At 37.5% G+C, this 21,187-nt stretch overlaps 2 protein-coding genes across 3 annotated transcripts; one reads left to right on the top strand and one right to left on the bottom strand.

Annotated features, from left to right (window-relative positions):
* The first annotated feature begins 1,245 nt into the window (after positions 1-1,245).
* On the top strand, positions 1,246-17,235 carry LOC131299105 (pre-rRNA-processing protein esf1). Of its 2 annotated transcripts, none has more exons than XM_058324674.1 (8): positions 1,246-1,381; positions 1,732-2,353; positions 2,479-2,553; positions 3,377-3,633; positions 4,261-4,423; positions 5,363-5,491; positions 5,959-6,689; positions 7,297-7,971. In XM_058324674.1, exons 2-8 carry the CDS (start codon positions 1,757-1,759, stop codon positions 7,568-7,570), a joined length of 2,226 nt encoding a protein of 741 aa, XP_058180657.1. In that variant the 5' UTR covers positions 1,246-1,381; positions 1,732-1,756; the 3' UTR covers positions 7,571-7,971. The 2 variants fall into 2 exon arrangements, 1 of the variants encoding a protein (XP_058180657.1); XR_009190618.1 differs by adding an exon at positions 17,033-17,235 and having other exon boundaries at positions 1,254-2,353; positions 7,297-7,748.
* LOC131299106 (aspartyl protease family protein 1-like) lies at positions 8,432-13,660 on the bottom strand. The gene is made up of 10 exons (XM_058324675.1): positions 13,272-13,660; positions 11,220-11,355; positions 10,837-11,069; positions 10,219-10,443; positions 9,941-10,076; positions 9,796-9,869; positions 9,620-9,719; positions 9,453-9,513; positions 8,943-9,014; positions 8,432-8,829 (listed from the first exon to the last, which is right to left on the bottom strand). Exons 1-10 carry the CDS (start codon positions 13,580-13,582, stop codon positions 8,591-8,593), a joined length of 1,587 nt encoding a protein of 528 aa, XP_058180658.1. The 5' UTR covers positions 13,583-13,660; the 3' UTR covers positions 8,432-8,590.
* Positions 17,236-21,187: the final 3,952 nt, after the last annotated feature.

Genomic DNA, 21,187 nt, shown 5'->3' with positions numbered 1-21,187 from the left:
CAACGGGGTGTATTTATAGGTGTGAGAAATACTTGTATTGAATGAGGTTGAGGAAGGACATAGAGTGTAGCTATTAGCTATGCATTTGGAATGACAAGGCGATTCAATGGTTTCAATAGTTTGAGAAGTCCAAATGTGGAAGGATTTTGTCTGTCATCTGTCCAAACACGTGATGGAACGGAAGTGACTTCTATTTAAAAGTTTACCATTTTTATAATAAAAAGTGATAGAAAAAACTTATCCACTCCCCATCTTTAAACAAAATAACTGTGTTATCCATTGAACCAGTTTTTTTTTTTGTCAAAAAGAACAAAAAAATTTAACAACCCGTTATTTTTCACTCTTCGAAAGAACCGTTTTAGAGAGAATTGAGTGCTTTAAAACAAAAGGGTGAATTCTTCAATATAAGTAATATCTGACAGATTTCATCACGTGTTTGGTCAAACAGTTGTTGGTTGGAGTGTCGATAAAATGAACATTGAAAGATGATCGACATAGGTAGAAAGTGTAACGAGGAAGGTTTTAAAGTGTAATGAGTGAAATATAGATAGAAAAAATTTATTGGAGACCGTGCGAAAAGATTTTGAGTGTCTCAAACGAACAAGCCCCATAAATTTGTAGTCGTATCTCATTCTTGAAGGGGAATTTTGTCACTAAGAAAAGCCCGAGGGGGTGTCAAGTGAAATTTACGATTCTTCCGGAGCGCGAGTTTGAGATGCATTCAACCGGTTTGACAGTAACGATTGAGTGTAGCCAAACCCATTTTAACCCATTTCAAAGTTGATAAATTCATCAAGATCAGGTAGCAAAACATATCCAATCGACATGAAATTTTATACGGATCATGTTTCTAACTATATCTACAAAATGAAGGTATTCGATCATTGAAAAGATGATCGACAGAGGTAGAAAATTGTCTGTGCAGCCTCCCAAGTGTCTTTGCGTTCGAAGGTCTTTATTCAGTGTAGCTGAATCTATTTTAAGAAACATAAATTTCAAATCGAGCAAGTCGATCAGGTACTAATTTACATCTAATTAACATGAATCTTAACATGGTATATTTTTGTAATGATTTCTACTAAATGGACGTCTCAGATCATTGAAAAACGAACATACGGGTAGAAAATCGTCTGTAAAATCTCCCAAAAGTTCTTTGAACTGAGAGCTGTAAGACGACGTAGTTTAAAGACACTTCTCATGTATGTTGAAGATGAGAAGTATATTAAAATTAATTTATTTTTAAATGTTATCCGAAAAATCCTTTTTTTATTTCTCGGAGTCGACTGAAAAGAATCGAATTAGGTTGAAGAATCGAACACAGCAGCATCTCCCTCCCCCAGCTATCGGCGGCACCGGCACCGGCAGCGAACGATAAGAACAGGTACCTCTCTCTCTCTCTCTCTCTCTCCAATTAGGGGCCCTTCGTTTTAGCACTGTTTTTTTGGGGGGCCTAAAGCGGTGGCTTTAATGGCTTCTGCTCAGGGCCGGCGCTGTCTCCATGTTCTTTTCTCCTCTGTGTACGTAGTTCTCGTACTTTAACAACTAGGGTTGGGTCCCTTTCGATGCACAAGACAATGAATTAATTCCATTCCTATGTTTTTTTGCTGCCCGTGCATGGAACGGGACACAACGCTAATATACATATCTGTATGTATCGTCGATTTCCGCCCTAAGTAGAGACCGAATCGTTGATAAAGCTATAAGTTTGTGTTTTTGATAATTTTTATAAAGTTTTCAAACCGAAGCTGTGATAACAATGGGATCCAAGAATAAGCAATCCAAGAACAAGGACAAGGATTCGAAGACTGACGTTGCACGAGATGATGGGGGTACAAAGTTGATCACGGACCCTAGGTTCGCGTCTGTACACTCAGACCCTAGGTTTGCAAAGTTCACACCGCACAAAGCGAAGGTCAAAATCGACTCTCGCTTCGAACGCGTGTTTACAGACAAGAGCTTTTCTTCGTCCTCTGCGAAAATCGACAAGAGAGGCAAGCCGAAAAAGGACACTCAGAATCCGCTCAAGCGGTATTATCAGCTTGAAGATGAGGAAGAAGAGAAGGAAAAGAAAAGGATAGAAGAAGTGAAGGGCCGAGATGTAGAGATTGATGAGGGAAGTGAAGAGAGTGACAGTGAGAGTGAGAGAGAAGAGGAATTGAAGAAACCGGGCAAAAAAACGTCTAATTTGGAGTTGAAAAACAAATTGGAGGAGGAGGAATCAGAAGAAGACAAGGAGGAGGAAGAGGAAGATGGGGATGAAGTTGTAGAGGCCAATGACAACTCTTCCACCGATACTACAGATTCGGAGGAAGAAAATGAGATTGATTCAGAGGAGGAGGGGGATCTTATACCGGTAAATGCACAGTCAATCGTTATTGTGAAGTTTTGCTATAGTTAGTGTTACATTGACCTAAAGTTTGCTCCTTTATCTGGGAATATGAAGAAATCGTGATATATTTATTTATTTGATGTGGATAGGAGGAAAATGTTCCGGATATCGATAAGGAAACTCATAGACTTGCTGTGGTTAATTTGGATTGGAGTCACGTGACGGTACGTTATCAATTATCAGTCTTTTATGTTAGATTTCAATTTGTATCTGTTTTGAAGTGATTCATCATGTATGTAAAGGTATATGTATATGCATACTAATTATTTACGTATGTATGTATGGCGTCTGAGAATATTGAAGCTTGTAATACAATTATGACATGAACCGATAGCAGGATAAAACATGCTTGCTTTTGCAATAAGTTTTCATTGTTACATGTCCATGACTATATAGCAGTGGCTAATTCTGTATGTTTCTGTTTTGTGGATTCTGGAAAGAGAAATTTAGGAACAAGAATGAGGTAGGCATTAGTGTAAAATGCAAGTGTGAACAGGGTGGATTTTCTTTGTACTTTTTCCAGTGCATGTTAATGACTCTTGGTGCACAATCACATTATAGGTCTGATGTTCTTGCGTAACTGTCATATTGGGGCCTTTGTATGATGTCTTGATGACCATTATAAACCCCCCTTGTGTGGAACGAAGAGTTGATGAAATCACTAATTGAGGTCCTCCTGGACTTGGAACATTTTTGGAAGTTATATGAATCCTGCTTTATTCCTTACCTTGGGCCTAGTTTCTTGGAAGTAACCTTCGTAACTTATCCTATTTTTCGCAACATTGGATGATTAGTAGTATGAGTGCCTCGTCTACTATAATGGTCTTGACATGTATTTGCGTAAAACAAGTGGGGCTTGTTCGTTTTGGGTTTGGAAGGAGGTTTGAGTGGAGAGAGATAGATAGAGAAAATGTATTGTGGTGTCTCTATTAATGTTTTGCTGCACATAATTGCTTCCTCTGCTGAAAAAACTGTTTTGCTTTGTAGGCAGTTGATTTGTTTGTATTATTGAGCTCATTTCTCCCTAAAGGGGGACAGATTTTATCTGTTGCCGTCTATCCATCTGAGTTTGGACTTAAGCGTATGGAAGAAGAAGCAGTGCGTGGTCCAGTAGTCCTATTTGATGACAACAAAGAGCAGAATGAAAGTGGTGATGACCATGATGATGATGATGATGATGATAGTGATGGTGATGATGAAATCGACGTTAAAAAACTGCGTGAATATGAATTAAGTAGGCTAAGGTAAATACCTGATCTTGTTGCATTTTTTCATGCATGATCTTGTACATAAATTATCAATTATTAATGCTTTGTATTGTTATTAACGCTGTGTTTGCTTTGGTAGCATGCTGGTAAATAACATTGCTAGCATCCTGGTAGATAATTTTATTATTAATGCTTTATATTGTTGCTCTAGTAGTCTGTGAGATGGGAGATGAGATTAGGAAATTTTAAAAACTTTTCCTTTTTGATGTTTTGGCCTTGTAAGTAAAGAAAAGTATCAAGTAAAATGGAAAGAACCGAGGAGAGCTTTAGAGTGAAACTTTTGTATTACAAATCAGGAGGAGAGCTTTCCTTTCTCTTTGGTCTTTTTAACCAGGAGGAACTTTGAACTTTTTGGTTGTCTCTTTGTATTGAATTTTTTACTACAGTTGAATACATGGTTAAGAAAGTTTCCTCAATGTAGGCCTTTCTTGAATCTATATGGATTACGCCTATTTACTAATTGGAGGCATAAGATTTTTTACTCCTTTTCCTTATTTTTGGTTTTAAATACATGCGAAGCGATAATTGTATTAGTTATCTTGTAAATTGAGCAACGCTCAACATATAATACGTCCATTATTTTCACCTTGTAATAATTTTCAGGTACTATTATGCCGTCGTGGAATGCGATTCCATTGCTACTGCAGATTACCTTTACAAAAGTTGCGATGGAATTGAGTTTGAAAGATCATCAAATAAGCTAGACTTGAGGTTTATTCCTGATTCCATGGAATTTAAACATCCCCCTCGTGATGTTGCAACAGAGGTAATTTTAGCCGCTATTAGATGATTATTTTTGAAGAAAAGAACATTGATATTTTTTTATAAGCAATGTAAGGGGTAAACTAAAACTTAATATCTTTGGTGGGGAATGCAACCTAAGCTCGTACTGGGTCCATATGGGAACAGAATAACGATTTTCTAATGCTCCCATTCTGGTTATTGCAAAAGAGGTAGGACTGATCCCGTACGTGATGGCTACTTGTTCTACAAGCCTGCAATCACGGATTCATGTATAGAGACTGAACAGAAATTACTTATTGCTTTTGTTTTTAAATATCTTTATTGGCGCTTCACGTCCTAATTGACAAATGCTTTCATTTCTTCTTCTGTCTCTCCTCGTCTCGCCACACGTGCACCTTACCATCTCATTTTGGATACACTCATTTTACTTGTGAGTTCTCTTAGTTGCTGCACACAAAGTTTTTTCATATTTTCTATATTATGATGAAATGGCTAACTTTGTATCCCATAGTATTTGTGGCTGACCAAAATCCTTGTTCTTCTCTCTGTCATGAATGATGAATTAGTTTCTTCATTTCTTGATCAACTTTCCTCTTCTTATGAACATTCTATCTACCTTCCTCTACGTAATCAGTTAGCGGGTGTCATTATTTAAGTTTACTTCCATCTATCTTTTTTATATGGCTCCCCGGCTGAGGTATATAGAACTCTCGTTGCTTACTGTTCCATTAAGATATCCATTCGTCCTGCAAGCGGTTTGAAATATGTTATTTTCAAGGCAAGGCAATAATTTGGCAATACCACAACTTGTACGTCTTATGCAGCTCTTTTTCCTACTAATGATATTTTCCATTCTTCGGTATTTACCTAGGCTATTGTGAGCTTGCTCTGACTCAGACTAACCTCATAACTTGTATTTACATAATTAGTATTGACATTGTCATCTCTACATTTTGGCTAGGCCCCAGCAAAATATGAAGGATTAGATTTCCAGACTCGAGCATTACAGCAAAGTAACATTCATCTCACATGGGAAGAAGATGAGCCGCAACGTGCAAAGGCATTAAAGAGGAAGTTTAACGGCGACCAGGTCTGTGTTTTCTTTGTTTTCTACACTTTCTACACCCTCATTTCTGGCCGTGGTGAATGTTTTTCAACAATGACTGTTTAAAAGAAAAAACGATGGGTGTTTAAAATAAGGACTAGAATGGTAAGAAGTAACAAAGAATAAAGGGGAGACTGTTGAAACTTGAAAGAGTAACCTTTGTGTGCTGTTAATTTGAAGAGATTTTATGATCATCTCCTCCCATTTTAGTTGTCCATTTTGGTGATCGTGCCATTAATTGAATCAACAAATAACGTATTCAAGTAAATATTTTAGTATACGTTCACCAATTACAAGATCATAATTAGTTCTTGCAGACAGTCGTTTTTATATAGGAGTATAGATTATAGACAGGTTTGTGTCAGGACCGAGTGAAAATAGACAAACAAAATGGGATGGAGTGACTATTACCTTTTCTTTCCCTTACTGATTCCAATTATGTTTCCCTATAGATAGCCGAAATGGAATTAAAAGAATTCCTGGCTTCTGATGAGAGTGAATCTGACGAAGATGAAAATGATGATGCCATGGAAGACAGACCTCAAAAGAAACATAGGAAGCAGGATATGTACCGTGCTCTACTCCAGTCTGGTGAAGATTCTGGCGCAGATGATGAAGATGGTCAGGATATGGAGGTCACTTTCAACACTGGATTAGAAGATATAAGCAAGCATGCACTAGAAAAGAAGGATAAGAAATCGGAAACAGTCTGGGATGCTCAACTCAGGAAGAGAAGAGAGAAAAAGATGGCTAGGAAAAACAGCTCCAAGTATTCAACAGATGATGAGACTAGTGATAGCAATAGAGAACCAAAAGAAGATGTGGATGATTTTTTCGTCGAAGAACCGTCGGTTAAAGCAAGCAAAGAGGGTAAAGGTAAAAGTGACGAAAAGGGGAAGAAGAACGAGGAAACAGCTAAAGAAGCAGAAGCAGCAAGTGTAGCAGAGCTTGAGTTATTACTGGCAGACGGGAACGGAGCAGACGCCAGCTTGAAGGGATATAATTTAAAACACAAAAAGGTTGAGGGGAAGGGTAAGAAGGGAAGAAAGGAAAAAAGGAAAAGGGAAGAAGAAATTCCCAATGAGGGAAAATTACCAAGTGTTGATTACAATGATCCAAGGTTTTCAGCTATCTTCACCTCACCTCTTTTTGCGTTGGACCCCACGGATCCCCAATTCAAAAGGTATATCCAACTTTTAGTGACGTTTCAATTGGTTTTCCTTAATATTTTTCTGCTCTGGTCACCTATAATCAAGGAACAAAATTTAGTTTTGTTTCCGTAAAAACAGCCAAAATGGTTAGACTGAAATGAAATAAGGGGAATTGCAAAATTTCAGCGTTTCCACTGACATGTGATGAAACTTACTGAAACATGTCAGATTTGTGTGAAACATACCGAAACATTGAGCGATTAGAATTATTCAACAATGACATGTTGATGCATCCCCAAATTATTTACACATTTCCATTATGTTCAGGCTACATTTGTGAAATGTATCAGAATCTTTTCGAAACATTTCCTTTCAACTTTGCTAGTACCACACCCAAACACACACCCAAACACGGTGTGTGCTAGACTCACCACTCATGTGAATGTGGGTTTGTGTTTGGGTGTGGTACTAGAAATATTGCTGAAACAACATACCACACCAAAATTTTTATCCTTGTCAATGCTTATTCTGATTTCTGACCCTTGGAAGAACTGATAAATAATTACCTATAATTGGTGCCTGTTCTAGGAGTTCCTTACCACATATTTATTGCTTATGAACTGAGTTTTGGTTTTGCAGGAGTGCGACTTATGCTCGGCAGTTAGCACAGAAGCGACACAAGGTTGACCAAGAAGTACTGGGGTCAAAACCAGCTCAGTTGCCTTCTGATGACCTAAAGACGGAGAAAAATGAGGCCGTACAGTCTGATGAGATGGCCTCAAAGAAAAAAGAGAAGTATGAACTGTCTTCGCTTGTTAGGTCAATTAAGATGAAGTCAAAACAAGTTCAAATACGCACCGATAATAAGATCTCAGGAAAAACTGGAAAATCGGGATCCAAGGCCAGATGGTAAAAGAAGGATGTTTTCGATTGGTTGGCAAGGTAGGCTGGAGTTCTGCTAAATTAAACTCTGGAAGACATGCTTGCTTTGGGTTTGTAATGGAAGCAAAGCAAAAGAAATGGAGCTGTTACTGTTTTTTTTTTCTTTTCCCTTTCTTATAAGATTTATTTTAGTTTTATTAGTTTTACCAGTTATATAGAGCGGATTTGCTGAATGCTAGGATCTTCGTTCTGCAGCACTAGGTTGGAAATCAAAATTTCTAGCCTGAAAGCTAAGATCTAGAAAAGTTCAGATTTTTGTTGTGCCATTTTAGCTTTGTTTTAAGATTTTGTCTCTCGCTTGAGTAAGTGATGTAGCTGAAAATTTTGAACGCAAGTTATATGGTTTCATATTTCCCTTTTTTGGGTTCGGCATAATGATCTCTGGGTAGCATATGCTATGATTACAAACATGCAATTGCTTGCTTATATGATGGGGAAGGTTGTTCTCTCTCTCTCTCTCTCTCTCTTGCAATTACACATTCTAATTAGTTGTTCAACCGGTAATTATTAGCCTTTCTATTTTCCTTTGTTTGGTTGTATAGAAAAACGATGCGAAAAGAAAATACGGATCATAAAGATGTAAATACGTGTTAAGAGCCGTTTGATGTACATAGACACATGTTAAAGAGCCATTTGATGAATATTAGACGATTTTGAATATATTAATGCGGATATTATGTCCATTGCAAAACGCTCTTAACCGTCGAGATACTAAAAAATGCTCTCAACTGTCGAGATACACAAGTTTGGAAAAAGCCGTAACTACTTCTTGTGTGTGTGAGAGTGAAAGAGAGAGAGACCCCATTTCGAGTCTAAGTAACACAAGAAAGCAGACGACTTAAATGATTTCTATGATTATACAAGGTGTGAAAGTAATCAAAAACCGTATGACAAATGTGAGTCCAAACTAATGCCAAAGATACTAGAAAATCCAATCCCGCGAATATTTAGAAAACCCCAACCCAAAACGAGATGAGGGCCTAAAAATGCCTCATGGGGAAGAACTGGAAAAATAAGGGCCAAAAAGAGAAATGAAGACCAAAAATAGTGTGCATGGGAAAGAATACGGGTGCAAAAAATCACTCGCAGAAGAAGAGGGACCGGGGTTGGGAATAGGGGAACCATTTCCACCGCCTGATGTGGCTTCTGGTGCCACAGTTGATGTGGGAGGAATTGCACTAGGCTCTGGTGGGTTTACAGGTGAAGTGCTGGATTTTTCAGCATCATAACCTGGGACAGCAAAAAAACTCTTTAACCTCTAGAGAGAGAGAGAGAGAACTTCGAAATAAAACCTGTGATGGTACCAACTAAAATACAGCCCATATACAGATAGATGTACTCACAATTGGATGACTCCCAACCCAGAACCATCTTTTCGCGGTCGAAAATGATACGGTAGCCGGTCATGAAGTTTTCTGCATTGGGATGAAAGATTAACATCTTTTGGGACAGTACCAGAATGCACATTTATACAGGCCGCAATTGGTAATGAAGCAGAGTGAACTACCCTTACAACCATCAACGTGATTTTTGACATTGATGTAGTTCTCAAAAAAATTTAAAACATGAATGGTTCTGGTCATCAAAGTGGGATCAGGAAGGGACCACAAAAGGCAGAAACTGGACGGTCTAGTCGTTTAGGGACTGCAGTCTGCAGAGGAGCCGAACCCATCTACGCATAACATACAAGTAGATGCATAATCCAGAATGCCCTTTTGTGAAATAGAAGTACTTCACATCAATCCTTAGAAGAGAAATTCCAACAGTGCAGCAGTAACATTCATAAATGGAAATAAATTCACTCAAGTACTGGGTACATGCAATGTAATAATAAACCAGATCCAGACACTTACGTCCAATGATATTTATGTCTCCACTTTTGATGATAGCCAAACAGTATAAGTTACCTTCACCCTAAGAATAATGATCACGCATTTCAGTATATTCCGACAAGAATAGGATAATAAACTACAAATAAGTCGAATCCAATTTATTTTGTGAGAAGAAAAGTCAATATCACCTCGATAGAAATTGTTACTATCGGACGAGTAACGTGGAATTGTTTACCGCCTTTCATGGTTAAATTCAGCGATGAAAAATTAAAGCTTGTCTGATTTGCACTGCATGACAGAGAGAATCAGCCCTTGATGGTTTCAAAAGGTCACAAGAACAAGGTCACTATCGAGTCGAACTGACCTTAGATCATAGCAATACTCAAAAGGGATCCTGTCATCAGATGGATGCCGTTTTTCTTGGGCCTGGGAATTGAACTGCAGGACAGCGCAACTTAGTAAAAGACCTTAGATGATAGATAATGCAATTTTTTATTCAAACTACTTACGCTCTCAGAGATAGCCGAATAAGCAAGGTCGTTTAAGTATGTGAATGAGGTACCAGAGTCGAAGATTGCACCAAAACTGATATCAGTGACATTATCTCCCAAACTAACTTGTGTCATGCTAACATTATAAGTTGGACTAGCAAGAAAGTTCCAAAAAAGAATAAAATTGTCAGTACAAGTGCGTGATTTTTGGTCACAGACAAACACGCGACACAGCATATAAGTTGAGATTAGGAGCATTTTCATCAGGATTCACAACTGTAGAATGGATCACATACTGTGTTTGGTTGAGATTGAATGGTGTCTCTCCTTGTTCTGTAGTGATTTTATCTCCAAAACGAATTCTCCCAATTCCATCAGGTCCAAAACACATGGAGAAAGAATTTGCAGCAAGCCCTTCCTTTGCCAAAATGCTAGGAACGGATATGTTATCCATACCGAGCCCAAATAGACCGTTCGGGGCCCCACCAGTCAAAAATGAACCTGATTGTACCAAGCCACAGCTGCAAGGAAACACTCACGTCTCATAACCAAAGAAGAAACTCTCACGATCAAGAATAAGTTGGTACAACCCCTGTCAATATCGGGGGGAAGTTAATTCCAAATCCACTGATGGGTATTGCAGGAAATTTTTTATGCAACTGTGGCTTCAGGTTTGAGCAAAAATAGTTGATTACCTCATCATATTTACCACCCCAAAAATTGCTATTTTGAAGGGAAAAATAGTATTACCCTCTGAATGTTGATTTGAAATTCAATGACAATAACAACAACCTCATATTATTCACCACAAATGAGATCAAACGTCACTGATATTGCCATTAGCCACATAGAGGTTTACAGTACTAAATATCCAAGAAGCTCTTAACAACAAAGTAGTTCAAGACATTACCCACCCAAATGTAATCCGTGCATCAACCGATGTTAATCGACTGTCATCTGTAGTTAAGTGCAAGGTATCCTCTACGAAGATCCCAGTAGATGAAGTATTATTAGAAAGATATTGAACTTTATAAGCACAAGTATTACTTTCTGACAAGCATCGTCTTTTTCCACAAAAGGTACTGTTGCACGAAAGTTTCGTGCCCGTTGATGATTTATTAGGGCTGTAAATGTTCAGGTGAATTTCCTGTTTCACACAAAAAGGATAGAGACGTAATCCTAGTATCAAAAACGATATGTATTCAAATAAAGTCCTCGCATTTCCATTTTTGCATCTGTGGTTGAAATTTTCCAACCAGGAATGAACTGGCTTAAAATTGAAAGAGAAACTACATACTTGTCCAGAGCTTGTCACCAAAGCATGAACGCAACGGGTGCAGTCACAGGGCAACCAAAACAGGTCGCTTCCGGTGTCGAGTGCCACAAGAAACCATAAGCCCGGGGAGCCCACAGAAACATTGGCATAATGCAAACTGAAATTCCAGAGAAAACAAATACTTTGTGATTATCTAAACCTGAAATGATCCCAATTCAACATCACATTCACCGAACTGGCCCTTTAAACAGATAAGAAACATAAGATTCTCAGATTTCTTCTTTCTATCAAGTCCACAATGCTGAAATTTTTTATGTCTCCACTCTACCCAGCACAATTTTTTGTCTTTTCGAAGATAAGATTGCAAAGTCCAAACCAGTGCATGATATTCCTTTCATTCTCTCTGTGTTGAACTAATAGATGTTTAGTTTCCTCCTAGTTTCCAAATCTGTTCTTATAAAAGAAAAAAACAACATTATTTTCAAAACTGCTATTGTCATAACCAACTAGGGCAAGTCTAGTCGGCCACCCTCACTACTAAGGGGTCAAATATTTCCGAAGACAAGAATCAATTATTTGTACTCCTGTATAGAGTGTTTCATTGTTAGTTAATTTCTTCTCCATATGATGCTATTTCTTGGACTTGATTTAGTTGTTGCAAACAGACTGATCACGTTACTGTAACTCTTCAAATGTAATTTTCATAACGATTAACATAGAAATAAATGATAATACAAACTACTTTATTATCACGTGATATTAAAGAATCTGTTCGGATGGAACCTCACCCAGAAAACACTCCACAATTCACTATATAATTGAAAAATACGGCAAAACCATTCTTAGAACCCAACAAAAACTACAAAAACCAAGGTGAGTTGACGTTATATTTTTTGACTTTAGGGTTTTTTTTACTTGCTAAAACTTACTTTTTGTAATTTTTGTTTAGTTTTTGTCGCAATATGAGGATTAATCATTCGTCTCGATGAGATGAATAAAAAAAAGTATGAAAATGTGCACCGAAATTGAAAAAATTCCATATAAGATGACATTGTGGACAAAAAATACTAGTTATTTGATATTTTTCCTGTCCTTAGTGAACTTTTTTGCTTACCGTGCGGGACTCACATTTCCCGATCGAATTGGGACGATCCGAGCCGCTCAAAGTGATCAGAACATGATTTTAAGGGTACCCGCGAGAAATCAGCAAAAAAAAAAATGATCAGGAAGGGCTTGATCCGAGCAGTTTTTTATTATTGAACGGTTCAGTAAAAACTGCTCGGATCAAGCCCTTCCCGGTCATTTTTTTTGCTGATTTCTCGCAGGTACCCTTAAAATCACGTTCTGAACACATTGAGCGGCTCGGATCATCGCAATTCGATCGGGAAATGGGAGGTCCGCACGGTAGACTGGTAAGGGATCCCTCACTGGATCCGTGGTGTGTGTGTCTATATATATATATAAGCTCCCTGAGATAAGTGATTAATTCAAAAAAAAAAAAGAAAAAAGAGACAAACTTGGGTGTTCAGGATGAGTAGTAAAAAAAAACTTTTAGAAAAGGAAGATTTTTCAAGCTCAAATATAATAAAAATAAAAAATAATTTTTTAACTTTTTTTACACCGTTTAAAAGATCTGAATTAGATCTATCAAACAAAATTCATATTGGTAAGAAAATTATTTATGTAAACAAATGATTTTTAAACTTGAAAAAACTTCTTTTTCAAAAAAGAACTTTAAAAGAAGAAAGTGAAACACCCTCAAATTAATCAACACCAAAACGAAAAATACCAAAATATAGGGTGAACTCACCCCAATTAACCTCACAATTAATTTAAAGGTTGACCAGAAAAGACCCTATTATACTAATCAAGCTTAATGCTTTGTTTGGATTGATTAATTGCTTTGTTTGGATTGATGTTTGAAATTTTTTTTGAAAAATAATAGGGGTAATAAGTGAAGAAAGACAAAAAGAAAAATGTTGGAAGTAAGAAAAATCTAGGGAAAATTTTAAAAAAAATACTTTTTGAATCCTAAAGAGATCAAAGCATAGTAATCAAAGAAGAAAGCCATACTATCCCAAAGACCGAATCCGATAAGTATCGTTCCCGCCGAGAAAAGTGAGCGGAGCAGACGGGGCGGTGGCGGCGAGCTTCCGTTGGCGAACGAGGTGGTCACGGTGGGCCATGGCGGCATAGAATTCTACACTCCCCATCTCCGGCAGCCCGTCGGCGTCCAGAATTCGCTTGACTTGATCGGAGTAGCGGTGGTGGATATCGAACCCGAAGTTACCTAATCCGTCGGAGCTCTGCGATTCGCAAAGTATTATTGATAGAGTGGTGATTAAGAGGGAGCGATAGTAGGAGTGGTGGCCGTAAAACGCCATGGTTTTGGTCCTTCCGGAGGGAATCAATTGAGTAGAAATTGTGTGAAATGTAGGAAAATATAGTGCGGGAAAACAGTAATTAATTTTACTAATTTCTGAAAATTTACAATTCAACCGAATATTTCATGAATTTGAATTACAGAATATGGAACATAAACATACAATCCGGATCTCTTTAAGGGATTACACACGGCTTTACAGTACGGGACTCTCCTTTCCTGATCGAATTGCGACGATCCGAGCGACTCAGAGTGATCAATACGTGATTTTAAGGGTACCCGCAAGAAATCAACAAAAATAATAATCGGAAAGGGCTTGATCTGAACAATTTTTTATTGAACGGTTTAGTAAAAAACTGCTCGGATCAAGTTCTTTCCGATCATTTTTTTTGCTGATTTTTAATAGGTACCATTAAAATCACGTTCTGCATACTTTGAGTGGCTCGGATCATGACAATTCCATCAGGAAAAGGGAGTCCCGCACGGTAAGGCCGCGCAGGATCCCTCATTGGATCCCGAGTGCATAAACATAAAACGTAAGTAGAGAACACAAATTTGCAAACCGAGACCCGTTTTATCCAACGGTACTCGTAAGACAAATTTTCCACCTCACCGGTGCTGGAGGTTGTGTCGGTGTTTGTCTCTCAGAGTTGATTTGGTTCCCACTTAGCCGTCGGAGAAAAACTGCTACAGTCATTAATCCAACAATTGATTCAATAATCAAATTGTGGGTTTTATTCTGGACATTCAACCCAGTATTAATCAGCTGCGCACAATTGATTCTATAACTGGACCATCCAAACGCGAATAGTTCAGACCTAATAAAACACAATCAATTCCAAACCAATCTAGATTAGACTATAGACCACTGACCTCGAATCACAGGTTGCGGGCCCATGAATCCTGAGCTCCGACTCCTGTCTAATTTAATTATTTGGTGACAATGCACACACGTCATTTGACTTTTTCAATTTCTATAATGAGATAATTTCTCATTTATATCTTAATAAAATTTGTTCACTGTTGTTAGGCCCATCTTATGCGATATGAGTCCCACCAAATCCTCTTCAGTAAAATTCCATTTCCCAACATGAAATGAATATGATCAGGAATTTGATAACACAAAATATGTGTGTGTAGGGTCTATATGCATGTACGTAGAGAGAGAGAAGTCGTCGGCCGAGGAAGACGGGAGCAGGGGTCGACGGTCAGGTCAAGAAGAGGACCACTCGTGGCGAGAAGTCAATTTGCACGAATGTAGTATAAACTTTGGACCGGATGTGGCCCAATAAAGTTGAGACACGTGAAATTGAGCGGGACTTATGAAAGGACCCTGCCACCCACTCTTCAATTACTCTATCCGTCCTATTTTGATAGTTGCATTGTGCAATTTTTGTTCAAAAAAATAAAGTATCGTTCATAATTTCTTAAATTTTATTCACATCAAGTTAAAGAGCTAATCGAGATTTTTAATTTGATGCAAATAAACTTGAAAGATCATGTACCTCTCGACGATGAAGTTTATTTCCTAACATCTCGCTAGCCTACCTTGACCCCAACGATATTTTGGATACTTTGGGATCATACCTAGTATTCATAGCTTGCCTCAATTTCGTACCGTTCTCACTGCCGGCACCGAAACAGTGTTCTACTCCTAGATGTCTAGCAAGGTAGCTCTGGGTTCGAGTGACATTTCACTCCGAAATACTTTTATATTTTAACTGAAAACTTCACCTCTTTATGTAAGGGGTTATCATTTTGAAAATGGAGATAGTATTGTTAATTCGTTCGCACTCTAAATTCTCGTTTGCGAGTTTTGAAATGTTTTGCATTCATGTTAGGCTCATGTTCTCTCCCTCTCACGCTCTCATTATCTTGTATGCACATTGACCTGTATCCATATCATTACACACACGATGGCCGCACTATAATAATTGTATTCTAAAATTGGAGAAGGACACGCCGTGCGTCACGGCGGGAACTTTATTAGTAAAGTACCTGAAATTTGTGGGGGGAACATAGTCGTACTCGCTAGGCAAAGCATAAGCTTTTGAATTGAATATGCGCTGTCTTTTATGGGCTACTAATAAAGCAGGGAGTGTTGAATCTCTTCCACTTGGAGAATAAATTCTCTCCGCCAGAGTTGGAAAAACCCAGTTTTCCTCAAACCAATAATATTTTGCCACATCATCAACCAAGAAATGGAAGAACCACGTGCTGTTTGGTTCGGTCCTCCATCTTGGGTTACACAACAGTACTCCTCCTCCTCCTAGTACTACTCCTGCCAGCCAAAAACTTAACCAATCAAAAAGGTTTTTTTTTTATACAATAACCGATCAAAAAAAGTTTGAGTATGATAACTTTTTTTTTTTGACGGCCCATAGGTATTTGGGTTAGTTTACGTGCACCTCAACTATTTCTCTTTTCAGTTCGATCAAAAACAGAACATCTATGCCGGAATTACGGCATCAAAAAAAAAAAAACTTTGTTCATGTTATATGACTATAGAGCAAATACCTGATTATAAAAGCTCTAGAGACAACTATTATTTATGACCATCACGTTAAAATGATTAAAAAAATAAAAGTTTCGCATCAATTCAAATGGATTGAACATTAGAGCATTTAAATTTTTTAGACTGTTTATATATTAAAAAATATAGTTAAAAAATTAAGTGTTCTAATTTTCAATCTATTTAAACCGGTGCGAAGATATTAATTTTTTAATCATTTTATTCTAAATGATCATAATTAATTTTTATCTATAGGACTCTCATAATCAAATGGAGCTGTTACTGTCTTCTTCTTCTTCTTCTTTTTTCTCTTTCTTGTAAGATTTATTTTAGTTTTATTAGAGCATCCACAGTAGACTAATTAAAATTGGATAATCAAAAGTTGTCATATTATCTTTTGATTATCCATTTAAAGGGTTGCTAAGGTTAGCAATATAAATATCCACAGTGGCATAATCAACACTGAATAATCGAAGCTTGTCACATCACATTTTTAACCTGTAAAAATCTACAATTGTCACCATATAAAACAATTTTTTAAAAATAGTTTTCAAAATAATAAAAATAGGTTATTAGAAATACAAAATAATTTTTTGAAAACTTTTATTTTGAAAAAACACTTTTCCGAAAACGTTTGAAAAAAAAACAATTTTTAATAAAAAAATAATTTTTGAAAAACAGTTTAGCTGTTTTCAAAAAAAAAAAACTTCTTTTAAAAATGTTTTTCTTAGAAACATTGTTGAGAGAGAGGGAGAAAAGGTTTTGGTTATTGGCAAAAGATTGCTAGTTTTGATTATCCAAGGGCTAAAATTTGATGAGTTGCTAAGAAGTTGTTAAGATTGATTATGCCACTGTGAGCACTTTTTTGAGAAAACATTACTAACTTTAACAATTTTATAGTTTTGGTTATTCCACTGTGGATGTTCTTAGTTTTACCAGTTATATAGAGCGGATTTGCTGAATGTTAGAATCTTCGTTCTGCGGCACTAGGTTGGAAATCAGAATTTCTAGCCTGAAAGCTAAGATCTAGAAAAGTTAAGATTTTTGTTGTGCCATTTTAGCTTTGTTTTAAGATTTTGTCTCTCGCTTGGGTAAGTGATGTAGCTGAGAAAATTTTGAACGCAAGTTATATGATTTCATATTTCCCTTTTTTGGGTTCGGCATAAAGATCTCTGGGTAGCATATGCTATGATTACAAACATGCAATTGCTTGCTTATGATGGGGAAGGTTGTTCTCTCTCCCTCTCTCTCTTTTTGCTATTACACATTCTAATTAGTTGTTCAACCGGTAATTATTAGCCTTTCAATTTTTCTTTGTTTGGTTGTATAGATAAACGATGCGAAAAGAAAATATACGTGTTAAAGAGCCATTTGATATGTATAGACACATGTTAAAGAGTCATTTGATGATATTAGACAATTTTGAATATATTGATGCGGATATTATGTTCAAAAAAGTTTGGAAAAAGCCGTAACTACCTGTGTGTGTGAGAGAGAGAACATGGGAAAATGATGGCCAATGACGTGTTTTGATAATTAATACCTGCTAAAGACATTTTCAGCATTAATAATTGTTCTTAGCATGTTCTTGACGATTATTAATTATCAAAACACGTCCTGGGCCGTCATTTTCCCAGAGAACATACCCATTTCGAGTCTAAGTAACACAAGAGGGCAGACGACTTAAATGATTTCTATAATTATACAAGATGTGTAAGTAATAAAAAACCGTATGACAAATGTGAGTCCAAACTAATGCCAGAGATATTAGAAAATCCAATCCCGCGAATATTTAGAAAACCCCAACCCAAAACGAGATGAGGGCCTAAAAATGCCTCATGGGGAAGAAGTGGAAAAATAAGGGCCAAAAAGAGAAATGACGATAAAAAATAGTGTGCATGGGAAAGAATACGGGGGCGAAAAATCACTCGCAGAAGAAGGGGGATCGGGGCTGGTGTTGGAAAGCGGAAGCTATATGTATCACTAATGGGAGGAGATTTTTTACACATAATAATAAACACACTTTTATTGATAAAACACACAAATAATTACAAAGCTTTCACTCACGTCTTTTTTTTTTTTTTTCTCACTCAACTCTCATACTTTTACAATACAGATTATAAACCTATTTATAGGCAAAGCTACACACTTAATTGATAAGCTTACATTTATTGAAACACTCACAAAATCAAACTCTCCTCGCAACAGTCAAAGTCGTACTCGAATCGTCCTCTCGGTCCCTCGATTAGCATTTCAAAGGATATCACATGCTTCTTTGGCAGTGGCAGCGGTAGAGATCTTTTCAAAATTCTCATTTTCTATCCCTCGGTAGATTAACAACAGCACCCGTCTATCCTTCTTTTGCACTTCACGAAGCGTTGCTTTTTGTGCCTTTGCAAGCTTCACTTCTTCCTCTCTGGAATACTCAACGTATCCCACGTCCACCGAATCCCATAGCTCTTAGGAGTCCAAGAGCACTCACATCTGGATGCTCCCTGTCACGCCCTCGATTTTCAACATAATTAAGTAATATATTTCAATAAAAGAGAAACCTCGCATATCATATACGTTACCCAAAGGAGTTTCCCACCTGTTTAATTTACAAACAAGTCCTTAAGTTTAGATAATTACAACTTTAGTCAAAAAAAATTCAATAGTAATTATTTACAAAATCATCTTTAACGAATTGAGATCTTCACAAAAATGATGAATTAACCAGTGATGTCAGCTTCCAAAAATCTTTTACTGTCAAACACACAATGCATGCAATCTATTGCCCGACATCAGAACCTGAAAAGAAAGATTTGGTTGAGCTACACTAGCCCAGTAGAGAATTCTAAGCTCAAGTTATATGTAGTTTGAATGAATCATACACCGAGAATGAACGAGTATGGACAGATACGCCTATAGTACAAATGACTACCAACAAGCTGCAAATTATCGCCTAAGAGTCCTAGACTTCACATCAAGGTCACTAGCCGTTTACTTCTTTAACTAGTTACATTATTAAACTCACGTCATTCCACATTTGTCTATAATCAAATCAAAACATCTTATTATTCTTTGTACGGTAGTACAATCTTTCTCGTGTCCACATTGATCTTCATTAAATCCCTTTGTTGCAAAAGCTTTCTTTTCCTTTAATCCCGTATTTCCCATCAATAATCACTAGGGTCACCTCGGGTCTAATTCCCTCGAGCATAGGGTGACCCCGAGTCTTTTCCCTTAATAATAATAATCAGTTGGGGTCACCTCGGGTCTAGTTCCCTCGAGCGCAGGGTCACCCCGAGTCTTTTCCTCCAATAATATGAATCAGTTGGGTCACCTCGGGTCTAGTTCCCTCGAGCGTAGGGTCACCCCGAGTCTTTTCCCTCAATAACGACCACTTGGGTCACCTTTCACACTTTTCACAATCGCCATCATTTCATAATCAATTTCATCATCCCTTTGATGGTTATACCACTGAAATTTAATTAATCATTACGTGACTCCACAAATGTACATGTTCATGCCTTTTCACTGGTTTACCCATTCGCATTTAACATAGCATATCAAGCCCGTACGTATAATCCTACCATACCTTATCTATTAGTTTCTACACTTGAACCTCATAGAGAGAGTGTCAAAAGGATTAAAAGACTTGACGAGTCGTGAGGACACAAGTTATTTTATCATCTCAAACAATTCTTTCTCACATCGATTTTCACTTCAAGCATTTTAAACAATCTACCAATCCACCACGTTGGTTACATCTCAAACCGTTCCTAACTGTCATCCATGTCAAGACTCTGACTAATTAATTAATACACGTCTTTTCCTTTAAGTACACCATAATCCCACATGTCCTCACCGTACCTCTAAGTACATTTCCCATCCTTCACAAGCCACATATTAACCCACGACCAGACTCTACGATGCCCGATTATCTAGTTTCTATACTCAGAGTCCGTAAAAGCATGTACTAAAGGAATCTAAGAATTTTATGAGTCAAGAGAGAAAACGGATTGCAATACTACTCGTCGAATCCCTAGACATGTTCACTCTAGTCCATTGGATGCCACTCTAAGTGAGAAACGAGTAATACTCACCAAAACACTTAGAAAAATGTATAAATAAACTCATTAGAATCAATAAAAAGCGTCGACATGTGAGTTGAAAAATATAAAGAAGCAGCTGAAAGATACTGCAGCAGCTTGAAGAAAGCAGCACAATCTCCTAATCTCCTACGGGTAGGCAAGCAAGTCCTACCGGTAGAACTTGACCTATCGGTAAGTAAAAAATCCCTACCGGTAGAAACTGAAAACAGAAAGGCCAATAGAACTTGACCTACCGGTAGGTACTTTTTACCTACCGGTAGAAACTGAAAACAGAAAGGCCAATACTCCAATTCGTGCGGTAGGTACTTGACCTATCAGTAGGTAAAAAGTCTCTACCGGTAGAAACTGAAAACAGAAAGGCCAATAGAACTTGACCTACCGGTAGGTAAAAAGACCTTACCGGTAGAAACTGAAAACAGAAAAGCCAATACTCCAATTCGTGCGTGACCTACCGGTAGGTAAAGAATTCCTACCGGTAGAAGGTAGTTACGTTTGAGCTGCTTGCTAAGAATTTCTCACTTGTTCTACCGGTAGGAAAAAAGCTCCTACCTGTAGGGAATCGATTTTCTGGTAAGGTTACAACGTTCTACCGGTAGAAATCCAGGAAGAATAGACAATTCTGACAGCAACCACGAATTTTCAATCCAAACTTAAACACGACATTACAAGCACGATTCATGCACAAAATCACTCATAAAACATATAAAGAGAGGTAGAATTCCCTACCTCAAGTCGGAAAGCAAAAACCAAGCGATTTGAACAAGCCCTAGCTTTCGGAACCTCAAAATCAATTGAATACTCCTCTCCGAGCTAGACCCAACTGAATACACGCTCAAGATCACGTACGGAGGGTGGAATAGAGGTCAAACTTCATGAGTTTTGAGATTGGAGGTTGATTTGAGTTGATTTTGAGTGGGAGTGGAGGAGAGCCGAGAGAGGGAACGGGAGAGAGAATGGGATGGGGTTTATGGGAATTAATTTTCCCCTGGCACACACT

The sequence above is a fragment of the Rhododendron vialii genome, chromosome 8a (genome assembly GCF_030253575.1).
Source record: "Rhododendron vialii isolate Sample 1 chromosome 8a, ASM3025357v1".
Classification (NCBI taxonomy): domain Eukaryota; kingdom Viridiplantae; phylum Streptophyta; class Magnoliopsida; order Ericales; family Ericaceae; genus Rhododendron; species Rhododendron vialii.
The sequence above is the reverse complement of the archived record's forward strand: the minus strand, read 5'-3'. Positions and strand labels throughout refer to the sequence as shown.